Source organism: Gambusia affinis, linkage group LG05 (assembly GCF_019740435.1).
Source record: "Gambusia affinis linkage group LG05, SWU_Gaff_1.0, whole genome shotgun sequence".
In the NCBI taxonomy this organism is placed as follows: Eukaryota; Metazoa; Chordata; class Actinopteri; order Cyprinodontiformes; family Poeciliidae; genus Gambusia; species Gambusia affinis.
In genome coordinates, this window is record NC_057872.1 from 31,221,172 (window position 1) to 31,235,642 (window position 14,471).

General features: G+C 46.4%; 2 protein-coding genes across 3 annotated transcripts; both read left to right on the top strand.

Moving 5' to 3' along the window:
- The first annotated feature begins 134 nt into the window (after positions 1-134).
- On the top strand, positions 135-11,894 carry LOC122831328 (semaphorin-4B-like). Of its 2 annotated transcripts, none has more exons than XM_044117431.1 (14): positions 135-1,413; positions 2,025-3,127; positions 3,685-3,845; positions 3,917-5,019; positions 5,123-5,213; positions 6,293-6,415; positions 6,763-6,896; positions 6,971-7,152; positions 7,220-7,355; positions 7,982-8,165; positions 8,907-9,022; positions 9,093-9,256; positions 9,896-9,963; positions 10,046-11,894. In XM_044117431.1, the coding sequence occupies exons 5-14, from the start codon at positions 5,126-5,128 to the stop codon at positions 10,762-10,764; spliced, it is 1,914 nt and encodes a 637-aa protein (XP_043973366.1). In that variant the 5' UTR covers positions 135-1,413; positions 2,025-3,127; positions 3,685-3,845; positions 3,917-5,019; positions 5,123-5,125; the 3' UTR covers positions 10,765-11,894. The 2 variants fall into 2 exon arrangements, with proteins under 2 accessions (XP_043973366.1, XP_043973365.1); XM_044117430.1 differs by lacking the exon at positions 2,025-3,127 and having other exon boundaries at positions 3,917-3,979; positions 4,921-5,019.
- A 746-nt stretch (positions 11,895-12,640) lies between these two features.
- LOC122831510 (hemicentin-2-like) lies at positions 12,641-13,739 on the top strand (the record flags this gene model as incomplete). The annotated part of the gene is made up of 3 exons (XM_044117737.1): positions 12,641-12,697; positions 13,015-13,389; positions 13,462-13,739. Coding segments are annotated over exons 1-3 (705 nt in total), but the record flags the coding sequence as incomplete, so codon positions are not given.
- Positions 13,740-14,471: the final 732 nt, after the last annotated feature.

The window sequence follows — 14,471 nt, forward strand, 5'->3', positions numbered from 1 at the left end:
GTTTCTTCTTCTTCCTCTTCAGTTGGTAGCTCCTCCCAGCGGGTAGACGACGGTTCTGACCCGCTCAAACCTTCAGAACCTTCTGGACCTAACCAGTTTCTACATCCAATCCTAGACGTCCACTGCTGCAGGTCTTCCTGGTCTCTGTCCAATCAGGGAGCAGAGACTCTCCACATATTTAACTCTATGAACGTGTTATGATAAACGTCCCATAGAGAAAAATGTAGCTGTTCAGTAACTGAATATTTACTGTAGTTAAATATTCGGTTCTGTTGGATGGTTCTGCTCAGACTCTGAAAGTGAATCTGTTGCTTTAAATCATCAACAGAACATTTCTATGTTGCTCCAAGCTAACGGGGCGTTTCCGTTGCCAGGACCGTTGCTGTCCAAATGCTTTGGTGTTTGGGTTTCCCATCTGTTGAAAGCAGAAGATGATTGGTCCAGGAGAGAAGAACATGATGCTTTGCTGCGTTTGTTTCTGTCTACAACAGTAAAATCATTTCTCTGATCCGTCCTTCCTTCTCTTGCTCAGCTGTAAAAATCTTCCTGCCGTTTTCTTTTTCGTGTTCAGACTCAGCTGACGGTGCCGTCGCTCCACCCTCACCGACGCTTTCAATCTGTTGCTATGACAACGATCAACCACCCAAACAATCAATTTAATCATTTAAAGTAATCAATTTGACCAGCGTTGGCATTAAAAGATAAGTCAAAAGATTCAGAAGTTTTTCAAAGAATAGAAAATTCAAAGATTTTAACCAAGTAGAGCAGAACCTGGATTTATTTCTGTTGAAAACATCTGGAATATTTGGTTCTATTTTTCCAGCTGAAGGAAAAATTAGTTTCTGTTTCCAAGAATTTAAAGTATTTAAACTGAGCAGCAAATGAAGGAGGAACAGGAAAGTTCTGAGACACAAGAAGATATTTGGATGTTTTCCCTCCATCATCCCTCCATCATCTCTCCATCCCTCCATCATCCCTCCATCATCCCTCCATCATCTCTGGTCATTTCCTGATTTTCTGCAGAAGAAGAAACTCTGTCTCCGTTCTGCTGCTTCCTCTCTAAGTTGAGTGTAAATGTGAGGCGGCGTTTGGACCCGGACCAGAACTTCCTCCTCCTTTCTCTAAGTGGTTTTCAGAGAAGCGTGTTTAAAGTTCCTGGCCTGTTATCTGCTGCATTTCATCACATCCTGGAGCGCTGCCTCCTCTTCCTCCTCCTCCTCTTCGTCGCCTCTGACCTCAGCCTGAAGGGAGGAAGCTGCGGTTGTTCTGATCGTCACTCTGAGTGCTGCTGCTCTGCGCTCCAGACCCGACCCGACCCGGCACGCTGCAGCATGGCCTCTTCGCTCACCCTCCTCTTCCTCAGCCTGCTGGGCTCCTCGCGCGCTCTTCCTCCTCGGTTCTCCTTCCCGCTCAGTAAGTCGCCAGCTGAATGATTATCGATCGGCTCTGATCGGCAGGTTGCTGCTTTCAGACGAGACGATGAAGAAATGGCAGCGTTTGTCTTCCTCTCTGACAGTTTCCTGCCTCAGAGCTGGTTCTGATTCTGGTTCTGGTTCTGCTGCTGGTTCCGCCGTTTGGGTCGGAGAACATCTGATCAGAACAATGGCAGAAGTTTGTTTCCATGATTGGGTCCAGAGTGAATAACGGTGCTGCTACGCCCAGTTTGACGGTCCAGCTGTGCTGTCATCTCCCAGAGGAACGGAGCCGTTCTCTCCCTGCTGGAGCAAAACAGAAAAACAGTTTCAGCCTCTGGATTTTAGATTCATTTGAATTTTAAGTCAGATTTTTAATCAATTTAACTTTATTTAATCAGCATAAACAGCTTATTCAGTCCAGAACAATCCAGTCAGCAGCGCTTCGGGTTTTCTTCTCCTGACCAAGCATGTGGCGACAGTGGACAGGAATCACTTCCTCTCCACTGAGAGGAGAACATCCAGCAGAACCAGAACCGGATCCGGCTGACTGGTCGCTGGCGAGACAGGAAGTACAGAGAACCGCGTCGCCGTCTGTTTGTTTCATTCCAGGGTCCGGTACTGGAAACCAGAACCGAGTCGCCAAAATGACCAACATGGCCGCCGCGCTCAGCATGTCTGCCTTCATGAAAACAACTTATAACCAGAATGTGATTCATCAAACTGAGCAAATCTGGCAACCAAACCGTAACCACAGCTGGTTCAATGTTCAGAACGTATTTGTTTAAAAACAGGTTATGATTCCTGATGCTCTGCAGGCGTTAAAGATTCAGAACCAAACCGGTTCTGGAAATGAAACCTGACAGATACTGAGGCTTTTTAAACATTAAAAACTTTACATGCAGCATAAAAACACTTTTATGTCATCAGAGTTACTGTGTGTTTATTTATTTAAATTAAAAATAATTCAATAAGCTTATCACACAAGCAGCTTATGGAAATATTAGGGAACAAAAACATCCGAAGCTTCGCTGAGCTGCTACATCATGAAGGGAAATGATTGATTTGTTGATTAAATCCTCATCAATATAATCCCACAATCTGAAACCACATGAATTTATTTTAACTGATCAACCAGAGGAGTTATTTATGGTGTAACATTACTGATGACTGTCCTGGGTGTTCCTCAGGGATGTGTGTTGGTGACACTTTATGTTTGTGAAGGACTTTGAGGTTTCAAACGGGTCCAGACCTGCAGTCCTTCCTGAAGGATCCTGCGACGCCTCCAGCCCAGACGGGTCACGGTTCCTCCACAAACTTCAGACTTTTATCAATGTTTGTTTGTTGCTGGGTGTTTTTATCGTATCAATCAGAGGCGTTTTGTTTCCTGTGACACAAAATTTGCTCTACCGATTATTTGAAGGCGCTCAGACAAAGCGGCGCGTCTCTGCATCTGTGAACCGCATCCTGTCTGAGGAGAAGCCCAGAAACAGGAAGCTGCCACTGAACAGGTCAGCTGACAGACGAACGCAAGTTTCTTCACCTGGCCTGTTTTTGATCACTTTAATTCACGTCTGAGACTCAGGCAGACTGACGGAGGCAGACCTGACGGAGGCAGACCTGACGGAGGCAGACTGACGGAGGCAGACCTGACGGAGGCAGACCTGACGGAGGCAGACCTGACGGAGGCAGACCTGAGCTCAGCGACGGCCCCTGTGGGTTTTCAGATCAGCCTTCAGGTTGCTGTTAAACACTTTGACCTCATTTTCTCACTAAAAGTTTCCACTAAAACCCCGAGACAAACCGAGCAGACGTTTGATGACACAGACTCATTTTTAGATTTGATCTGGTTTCCGGTCGATCTTTCATTTCATTCATTTAAAAAAAGTTAGCAGCATATAAAAGTTCCTTATAATATATATAAAACAGCCTTATTGTTAGTCATTCTGTATAAATCTCAAAACAGAAACTCCTCACGTGATGCGGTGCAGCTAATGATGTTTATTCTGTTCCCAGAATGCATTGCTGCTGCAAAGCACCAAGCAAACAGTTCAGAACCTGCTGATGTTCCACAGAATCAGTTCGCAGTTAGCAATAAACCTACAAGTGTAACGACAAGTTCGAACCTGCGGAGGGCGCCATGCTGCGTGGTTTGCATGTTGTGTCATTGTCATGGTGGCTATCAATATGGCTGAACTTGGTGCTTTAGGATTAGCTTACGCTGAAGAACCGTCGGCCCATCAGACCAACCGGTTCTGTTGTTTCTTCTCAGACTCACCAGAAAGACCTTTGGTCCACTTCAACCTCGCAGACGTCAGCGACACCACCACACTGTTGCTTAGCAACGACAGCTCCACCCTTTACGTCGGAGCTACAAACGCCATCCTCTTGCTGAATGTCAGCCGGAGTGATGTCATCAGCCTGTGGGGTCAGGTGAGCCTCCGGGTCATCCAGGTGACGCGTCTGACTTCCTGCTTTGACACTCAGGTGCTTGTTGTGTCCAGGTGACCTGGCGTCCGTCCGAGGCCGACAGAAAAGACTGTGCGTTCAAAGTGCAGGATCCGGAGGTAAACGGGGATCCGATTGGTCCGATTCCACCCAGAACCCAGTCTGATGGAAGAGGAAACCCTTACCACTGCTGCATTTTCAACCCTGAAACGATCTTTTCTAATATTTCCATCATACAATATTTTAACTGCAACATCAAAAACTGAGAAATGCAAGAATGGATCAGGAGCTGGTCGGTTGGGTCGGTTCTCCAGAATGTGGGCAGGAATGATACGGGTTTTATTTGAGTTAAAGGAAGCACTCTGAGTTTCACTGAACCATGATTTAACTGACCGATCTGCAGCCATCTGCAGATGAGAAATGGGCCAAACACACAACCCTGTGGAACTCCATAACTGTCCCGTTGTCCTCGGGTCAAAATGACCCACCACTGTGTTCAAACTCCCCAAACATCCACGAAATGTTATTTTAGGACAACAGGAGGGATAATTGCAGCTGGATCTCAATATTTAAATATCTTTAAGGTATTTTTCACAGTTGGAAAGTTCACATGGTGTCACTGTTGGGACTTTCCCTGTGAGAAAAAGCCTCTGCTTGTCATGAACCGATGGTCTGTGGTTGTTCAAGATGACAAATACACCAACCACTAGTTTAGCACTTCACTAACCGAAGATGATTCAAAACCTGCCTGTGGAGTTTCAGCCATTTATCTCCTCTGTTGCCCCAAAATGAGCCCTTCCACACTTTGACTACCTCCAGTCTCAAAGCTTCAGAAAGTTGCTGTGAATTTTCAGTTGTTCAACATGAAAAACCAAACAGACCCAGAACTGCCATCCGTTCTAAACCTTCTCTCAGATCTCAGATTAACCGTCTAGAAAACCGAGTTTTGCTTCATCTCTGAGCAGGAAACCATTTGGTCGATCAGCCAAACGCTTTCCTTCACTTGTTCAAAGTAACATCTGCTCCAGGGCCATCTGTGTTGTTTCCTTTCTGCTTGCAGGTCGACTGTCAAAACTTTGTCCATGTTGTTCAGCGAGTAAACTCCACCCACCTGTACGTCTGCGGCAGCAACGCCTACAACCCTCAGCAAGCCTTCATCGTGAGTCTTCATCCTGTTTTGAGAGGCGGGGATGGAAACAGCTATTAGTGACTCCACAGTCAGGAGAGCAGAGAAGGTCACAGCTTCTGTTTGTCTCCTGCAGGACATGGAGAATATGTGGATGGTCCAGCAGAACGAAGCTAGAGGGCGCTGTCCGTTCAGTCCTTTTGAACGGAGCTCTGCAGTCATCATTGGTTAGTTTGAGTTTTACATCAACATCAAGATGTGCAGACAGGGCAGGTTACAGAAATGTTTTATGTTGAGTGCAGTTTCTATTTGAAGTCTATAAAAACTTAAGAAGAGTCAGGAAGTCTGGACCAAGACCGTCCTGTTGGACTCCTGGAGACTCTGGGTTCACTGGAAGACGTCCATCCTTACAGTCGCCTGATCCCAGAAAACCTGCTGCTGCCTGGACAAGCTCTGTGGAACCTCCTTCTCAGGAGCAGACGGTTCTGGAGCTGACTGGACCTTCTTGTTGGCAGCTCTTCTTTTTTGATGAGCTTGATAACTTTCCTTTCAGCTGCTCTTATGAAAGGCTGTAGCTTCTCTTCGTAGAAAACCACTGAAGATTAGACTAATTAAAGTCATAATCATCATCATCTGCTTATCCGGGTCACTGTGGCAGCAGTCTCAGCAGACGTCCCCCTCCAGCTCCTCAGAAGGAACCCAGGTTCAGTGTTTCTAGACCAGCAGAGATGCATGGAAACATCTCCCTCATCAGGCATCCAGAAACAGTTGACTCCTCTCGATGTGAAGGAGCAGCAGCTCTACTCCAGACCCTCCTCGCCCTTTCTCTAAAGAAGAGCCCAGAGTGAAGAGGAAACTTATTTTGGCTGCTTGTATCCTGGATTTCACTTTTTTTAATCAAGACCTAAATTTTATGACTGAGAAATTTGTGAACAAGATCCCAAATACTTGAACGTCCCTCCAAGCTGGAGAAGAGAATCGGCCTTCCCGGTGAAGAACCGTGGTCTCTGATCTGTAGGTCTTGGCCAGACAAAGCAAAAGGATGCATGACTTCTGCAAAAATCAAGAGATGAAATCCACTGATGCCCCAACTGGACCCTCCAGAAATCCTATCAATAAGTTACAAAAAGGTGACAAAGGGCGATGCGAACCAAGCTCAGAGTACAGAGGACGGAGAGCCTCTAGTGAAGGGCCCCGGAGTCCGTACCCTGGGGCCCTTCCTACAGTCGCCCATGTCTCCTCATAAACCAAACCGTCCCTCCAGTTAGAAGCAGTCCATGTGTTCAGTGTTTCTCTTGTCATGCAGACCAGGAACTCTTTGCTGCCACAACCACCAACTTCAAGGGAAGCACGCCACAAATTTCACGATTCCTCAGCAAAGATGGCCGCCCAGACATCAGCCTGGACTCCTCCATCAGTTTGCTTGAGGGTGAGTGGATAAACTCTCTGAAGAAACTGATTAGAAACTGTAATCTTTGATCAGATTATGAATTTCTTGACTGAATTTCAGTAAAACCACACAGAAGTGGGTTTAGAGTGAGATCATAGTTCCTCATTTCACCCTGAGTGATTCAGTTCCTCTTTGTGTCATAAGAGATGTTGCTCTCATTTTGAAACATCCTGTCCTTGTTTAGAGATTGGCCAACAGGACAGATTTGAAAAAGCCTTCAAAGTTTCACATCTGGTTGAAGAGACGTCCATCTGCTCCCAGATCTGTTTTCCCTGCATTCGTACCTCCTGAGTTTCATCTTCACTCAACACTTCCTGCCTTTTCAGATCCAAAATTTGTGAGCGTGTCATTGGACCCGGCAGAACAGAAACTCTACTTCTTCTTTTCTGAAATCGGGAAGGAGTTCAGCTTCGTGGACGAGCTTCAGATTCGGATTCCCAGAGTGGCTCAAGTCTGCAAGGTTCTGGAGACGCAGAGCAGCGATTCGTGACCCGATGGCGGGTCAGAGATGATAACGCTCTGCCGGTTTCACAGGACGACGTTGGAGGACAGAGGATTCTGCAGAAGAAGTGGACATCCTTTGCCAAGTCTCCTCTGCTCTGCCAGCCTCCAGAACAGCTTCCCTTCAACATCCTGGAGGACATGTTCACCCTGCAGCCACCAGAGGGCGCCGACGCCTCAGAAACACTGTTTTATGGCGTCTTCACCTCCCAGTGGTGAGGCTCCATCTCATTCCTGATGGTGCTTTTACTGACCCGGCTAACAGGAGAACCTCGGTTTCAGGTCCAGGCGGTCTGAGTCTGCAGTTTGCACCTTTAAGCTGAAGGACATCCGAGACGTTTTTGCAGGAAGCTTTAAGACGCTGGAGAAGGGAAGGTATCAACTGAAACCCCCAACAGGACGACAACACCTGGGACAGGTGAGAACATCCACACCCACCAAAGTACCACTCCTAGCGGTCAATCTGGGCCTCCTTTCCACTTTCTGTCTGAGTCGGTCAATAAAACCAGAAACTCACGTACAGCTGCGTAAAAAACGGTGTCACTGGTTTCTGAAATGATTCTGATCTATTCCAGTCTGAACGACCAACAGAGACATTAAAGTGTCTTTAGCTGTTTCTGTCTTTGTAGTTATTTAGTAAGAAATGTGGACATTTGGATCAAACAGGACAAAACTTTGGACCGATCCCAACCGGACCTCTGGACCGGAGGGAGCGCCGAACTTCAACAGTCTTCCTGCAGTTCTTGATCTTCATTTTGTGAAGCTCATGTCTGACTCGATTTAGGAAAAGACAAACTAAGTCCAAATGTTTGCCTTAAATGAAGGAACATTTCTGTGGTTCCCACTCGTGCCACGGTCCAGTACCGTCTCCATGGAGACGTTAACGCGCCAGCGTTGTTGATGGAGGCCAACAGACGGTGGATTTTTTTATCTTTACTGATTTTGGGACAATTTAAAATGATTCTGAATCGTAATAAGTGAAAATTGTGATTCTTGTGAATCCATTTTGGCAGCCATAATAACGATCCTTCTCGTTCCCGACAGTGCGGCCTCTCCAACTCCTCCGACGCTCAGCTTTCTGAGGTGAAGATGAGCTACCTGACCGACAGGAGCGTGAAACCAGTTGGACCAGTTTTTGTTTTTCCTGAGCAGAAATACAGTCGTGTGGTCGTCATGAAGACAACAGCGGCCAACAGCCGGCAGTACGACGTCCTGTTCCTCCTCACCGGTGAGACGCTGAACTCAAAGGGGCAAAAATTAACTGAGAAAAAGTTTCTGAAAGACTTTAAATAGATGCGGTGGCGGACACGTTTCCACTAACCTGCTGGTAGCTGGGCGAATCCTTCCTTTGGCGCTTCAGTGTTTGTGCTAACCTTGAAATCGGTTAGCACAGGGCGTGTTGTGGTGGCGTAGGGGACAGCGCGACCCACATTTGGAGGCCTTGAGTCCTCAACGCGGCCGTCGTGGGTTCGATTCCCGGAACCGGCGATATTTACCGCATGTCTTCCTCCCTCTCCTTTCCTGTCAGCCTGCTGTCATATAAGAGACACTAGAGCCACAAAAGACCCTCTGGAGGGGAGAAATAAAATCGGTTAGCACACTTAGCTTCCCTGAGCGACATTTCCAGAATCATCTTTTCAAACTTTCATTTCAATAAAGTTCAACGTTTGTGTTGAAGTTAGACGTTTGTATTCATGCTCTTATTTTGAAATCTGTCTGTGCAGCAGTTCTGTTTCCTGTCATGTTTTTGAACGAATGAATGAATGAATGAATGAGTTATACAGAAGAATCCTGTTAATTGTACCCAGAATGCATTGCTGTAGAACCACAGGCTGCAGCGTTTTAGCGTTAGCTTCATTGGTGTAGCGCCTTGACATCATCAGATCTGTTGTTTCTGTTTAGTGTTAGTTTGGCTAGCGGTGCCGGTTCTGAACTGAATCTTGATCAGAACCGTTTCTTCGCCATCCAGAGTCCGGGTTCCTCCACAAGGCGGTTCCTTCGGATCAGGACCTTCGAGTCGTCGAGGAGATCCAAGTGTTCAGGGAACCTCAGCGGGCCAAAAGCATGATCCTGTCTTCCTCCAAGGTAGACCTCACACCACCACACCTGCATGGTTCAGCTGCTTCACGGTGCGGTTCTGGTTCTGGTTCTGAAGGGACTCGTGTATGTGGGAACGTCTGAGGGAGTGACGGCGGTACCGGTGGCCCGGTGTCTGAGCTACCGGAGCTGCATGCAGTGCATCCTGGCCAGGGATCCGCTGTGTGGCTGGAGTCCGACCCGCAGAACCTGCACGGGTCTGGACGGCGCCGGCGACGGCATGTGAGTGGATCTTCTCACCCAGAACATCAGAAATGATCAATATGATCTGCTGCTAGATTAAAATGATAAAAGAGCAACAAATGTGCAGAATAAACAACTTTTCTCTGTATGTTTATAAAAAGAATCCGCAGCATGTTGAACCTGCAGCGGTTCTCACTCATTCATATCCACTTAAAAACTTTAAAATAATGGTCAAAGTCATTTTTGGACAAACAAAAATTACCACTTTTTTTTTTACACGTTTTAGGTCAAAAAAATATTTTGTCATAATTTAAAAGTTATTTTAACTCTCTCCTCTCTCATCGTTGCGTTTTCTTCTACCTCTCCGGTTCAGACTCAAACAGCAGAACCTTGATATTAGCACCTAGCATATTCCATTCACCCAGGGTGCATTGCGGCGACGTAAACAAAATGGTAACATCTGTGTGGCAATATTTAACTTACATAAACTAAACAGCCTGCAGTTTTTTTGCTGTTTTGTTTTTACATCTAAAATAATTTTTTTAAATATTTTTTATAAAAATGTTTTTTATAAAAAATATTGCTGCAACTAACAAAAATAATTGACCCTTAAACACTTTATTTAAGAAAGAAGCGGTCGACCAGACAGAATGATGGAAGCTGTTTGTTTTGTCTCAGAGTTCAAAGCCTGGAGAAAATCACGGGGGACGAATGTCAGCCGGCAGAACGGATCCTGCAGCACCGAGGTAACTTCCCCAGCATCCAGACGACCCAACAGAACCTGCTGTGGGGGAAACCTTCACCGCTGTCCGTCGTTCTTTCCTGCAGACGTCTTTGTCCGGCTGCACGAAGTCGTGACGCTTCAGTGTGTGAAGCCGTCTAACCTCGCCGTGCTGCGCTGGAGCTTCGCAGACGACCTGGTTCTATTGGACCGGCTCTTCATCCAGGCAGCGAACGGCAGCCTCCACTTCCAGGCCTCCTCCGGGACCTTTGGGATCTACCGCTGCGAGGCGGAGGAAGACGGACTCATGGAGGTGGTGGCGAGTTACGACGTCCGGCAAGCGGTCAGTCCTCGCCATCTGTCGAAGGTCCACCAGGATCCGGCGACCCGGGGCCCGGAGGAGAGGTCTGTTGGGACCGAGAAGCCGGCAGTGATCCCGGTTTCAGACGCATCAGAGGATGAAACCTTCATCACCAACGACTCCGACCCAGAGGAGCGCGTGACTCAGGCTAAAGGTGATCCGTTTTCCGTCCAGGAAATAGTCCCGACCTCCAGGAAGGACAGCCGGTCCATGAAGAACCCGGCTGAGGAGGCACCGACCCAGAAGAGCTACCACAGCGAGCTGGTGGTGGTGTCCCTGCTGCTGGCCGCTTGCGTCCTGATCCTGGCGGTCGGCGCCGTCCGCTTCTGGAGGCGGCGGAGCGCCGGTTCCGGGTCCGACCGGCTGCCGTCTGCAGACAACGGAACCAGAACAAACACGTCCATGGAGATCCACTCACTGAGCGCCCTGGAGAACGCGGGTCCGGACCGAACCGTCATCCCGTGATGGAGGTCTGGACGGGTCCGGACCGAACCGTCATGGGGTCCAGTGGCGGCTCCGGGCCGTTCTGAGGCTCCAGAGTCATGAAGGACTTCCCAGCAGTTCTGACCCGTTTTCATTCACCTTTAGGTCCAGTAGATTCTGTTCCCAGTGACTCAGTCTGAAGTTCAGAACCACAAATCCTTCAACGTTCAGATAGTTTCAGTTTAAAGGTGTAGCGCCCTTTTACAGCATGATCAAGTAACGGTCACCTAGTCAGAAAATGTTAGATACACAAATATCAAATGAATAAAAAGAAATGAGACTTCCTGATTTAACGTCTTCAAATTGGGCCTCTGTCTCTTTAAGAAGCTCCTGCTTTTCCTGAAGCTCCGCCTCCAGGAAGTCGTCCAACATGGCTCCTCTATTAACCCTTTACAACCCTTTGCTTTGAGCAGCAGCTCCTATAAAGAGCTCAGTTGATTGCTAATTGCTGCTGGCTAGTCTGAAGGAGTCTGTGGGCGGAGCTGCGCCTTGGAGGCGGAGCCAGGTCCACCACCTGATAATCTATTCAATAAGAACCTGACACAGGAAGCTGGGTTTTATTTTCAGGTTCTAAAGCGGGAAAAAAGTAAGAACAAAAAGTTTTTAGCGTTTTATTTCTAAATGCGTATTCTAAAATAATAACTTTTCTTTCTGTCCTTTTCCTGAAAAAATTAATCCATGTTCTGCATGAATATGTCCCATGTAGAGTGATGTGTTTAAGCCGGTAGGTTACAAAACGTTTCTGCAGCACAGCAGCAGTTTGACTTTAATGTTTGTAATTTTTCATCTTATTCTGTTAAAAAATGTAAAGTTTTCTTTGCTATTTTAAGACATTTAAATTTATTTCTGTTCTTCCTCAGACTGTCCATGTTTCCTGTGCAGCCGGTTTCTCAGGGACGATTTGTCATGAATTATTTATTTTGTCCTGTTCTTTCAGACTCAGATGTAATTTATGGCTGTAAATATTTCAGTGTTTTTCAGACACGATCAGCTGGTTTTCTGCTCCTCTTTGTGTTTTTATTCTGTTTGACTGTGGCGCCCTCTGGTGGCACAAAGTATGTTTGTAAATTCATGTATTAATCTGACAGATTAATAAAAGCTAATAGTTCTGATTGTTGTTTCTTTTCATGATAAACTTGAAGTCCTCAGACTGATCACTGATCTGTTGGATTAAAACCAAATCATAAAAATCTGATCAAGATAAATATGAAAATAAATCTATTAAATGTGTTTTGATTGTTAATTTGATCTGAGATAATCAGATGGATTTGTTCCGTCTCACAGAAACTGAGGTTTTCTAGTTGAACTGAACACTTTGGTTCTGGTTTGTTTGGGTCCCCCAGGCCTTCCTGGAGGTTTGGGTCAGGCTTGTTCTGGGTTAGTTACTGATACGTTCCTTCGCTCCGTACTCCAGACGTCCTGCTGTGACGAGGCTCAGAGTGAGAAGAAATAACTTAAAAACTTTTAATAACCGAGTTCTACAAATCAGGAGAACATTTTGCTCTTCGTACCTGGAGGAGTCCTGTGGAAACCCGTCCAGGTGTGTAAAGGCTCTGATCGTATTTTCATCAATAATAGAGGAGAATGATGATAATCATGGTTTCCTTCTGGACTTGAGTCTGTGGGTTTTAATCTACGATGAACCATAAACTGATCTAAATGCTTTTGTTTGATAAACAACAGGAAGGTGAATGAACTGAGACACCTTTATTTTTAAAATGTTGGATCATCTGATCTGATCTGAGGTTGGTTCAGTTTAAGATGTAGAGAGAAGCTGCAAGAAAACTAAAAGAAAGGTCACTTCCTGTTCCGCCTGTGAACAGGAAGTGACATCATCGCTGATCAGATTTCTAAAGACTCAGGATGGTTCCTGGAGGTGAAAAGGTTTCCTGGAGCTTCATGTTCCTGCTGGCAGGTGAGAAGTTTGATCTTCATCAGGAAGAAAAAAAATTAAATCTGTGTCAATAATTTCTAAAGTTTGACAGCAGAGATTTTCTTCTTCCTCTCTTTATTTCAACTTGCTGGTTTTCTGACCTGACGATGTTTTTACTGATCCAGGATGAACTAAAACTAAATCCAAACTGTTTTAGAGTTTAGATGTTTGTTTCTCAGTTTATGATAGAAATCCAAATCCATTTAGACCTGCTTCAACTGTTTCCTTTTTACGGATCGTCAGAACAAAACGGTTTCATCAGTTTTCACTAAGATAATCATCTTAAACTGTTCCTCCAGGAGCCGCGGCCCAAACGATCCGGTACCGGTTTGGATCGACCTGTGCAGTGAGAGGATCGACTGTCATCCTGCCCTGCTGCTTCACTCCTCTGAAATCTTTCTCTCCTGGAGGAAGAGAGATTCCTCTGAGGATCGTCAGAGTTCTCTGGTGTAAGAATCATGAGATCTGTCAGGGAACGACTCCGTCTGTTTACGACAGCAACTCAACGGCCAGAGAGCCTCGGTTTCATTACCTGGGCAACATGGAGGCAAACTGCACTCTGCAGATCAGAGACGTTAAGATGGAGGACCAGGGAACCTTTAGATTCAGGATGGAAGCGGATAATTCTGCTGGACATTTTACAAACCGGACTGGAGTCAACATCTCAGTGGCTGGTAAGATCAACGTGTCGCATTCAGACAATAATCACAGATATTGATGGAAACTAATGAGAACGTTTCACTCAGATGTGATCAAAATGGAGATAAAGAGCTCCAGCAACAAGTCAGAGGTCAGCAGAGGTCAAACTGTCTCCCTGCAGTGCACCACTTCAACCTGCACCTTCACTCACCTGGAGGTCACCTGGAGGAAAGATGGCCACGCCCTCCCAGGGAACGGCTCCGCCCTCCAGCTCGGCCCTCTGACCGCAAAGGATTCTGGGAACTACAGCTGTGCTCTGACGAGGAACATGGAGACCCAATCAGAGCCGTTCAGCCTGCAGGTGGAGGAAGAGAAGGAGGAGGAGGAGGAGGAAGGTGGGTTCTGGTTGGTTCTGGTTCTGGTTGGTTAAGACCCAAATGTAAGGCTCCAGTCGCTTCAATCTAACTTCCGCCCATTTGCCTAGTCAAAGCCTGGTTCATTTAGTGAGCTGTGAACACTAATCGACCTCTGACCTTTGGTCTGGGTTTGGTTGAAGTGAACTCTGGTTCGGTTTGAATGTGAACGCCAAGCGGACCACAGAGCAGGACTAAAGAGAAATCCTCCAACACTAACATCTGACGCCTCCATCTTGTTTCCATCTGGTGAAGAAGGAAGTTGCTCTCAGTGTCTTCAGAGGTTTTTGTGTGGTTTCCTTCAGTGGTTGTTGGTGCAGCGCCCCCACAGGCCAGGAGGGGAACAGGTTGGTTTGACTCAGAACCACAGCAGCTGCAGGTGGAGCAGATGTTCTGGTTCCAGTAGAACCGGGTCGACCGGACTGAATAGAAAAACATTCTGAGTATAAAATCCTGCAAAATGTTTGGATTTGAATGAGAACCAAAAACAGGAGGCAGAAGGTTGTAGGTTTGGTGTCGCTGTTGGCCCAGTGATCCGGTTCTGATGTTCTTCTGACCCGATCAGGAAGAGTCGGTTCACACGGATCCAACATATTATCAAAATATTAATAAATGTTTGATTTATATTCAGTGACTGGATACCAACCAGGGAAAGGATTTAATTTAACAGAGTTTATGGAAACAAATCGCTCACTGAACTGCAA

Excerpts from the sequence above, each read along its gene's own strand:
- LOC122831328 (XM_044117430.1), top strand. The coding sequence starts at position 1,332 with ATGGCCTCTTCGCTCACCCTCCTCTTCCTCAGCCTGCTGGGCTCCTCG. Across the intron at positions 3,980-4,920 it reads TCAAAGTGCAGGATCCGGAG|GTCGACTGTCAAAACTTTGT; the intron begins GTAAACGGGGAT and ends TTCTGCTTGCAG. Across the intron at positions 6,897-6,970 it reads GAGTGGCTCAAGTCTGCAAG|GACGACGTTGGAGGACAGAG; the intron begins GTTCTGGAGACG and ends CCGGTTTCACAG.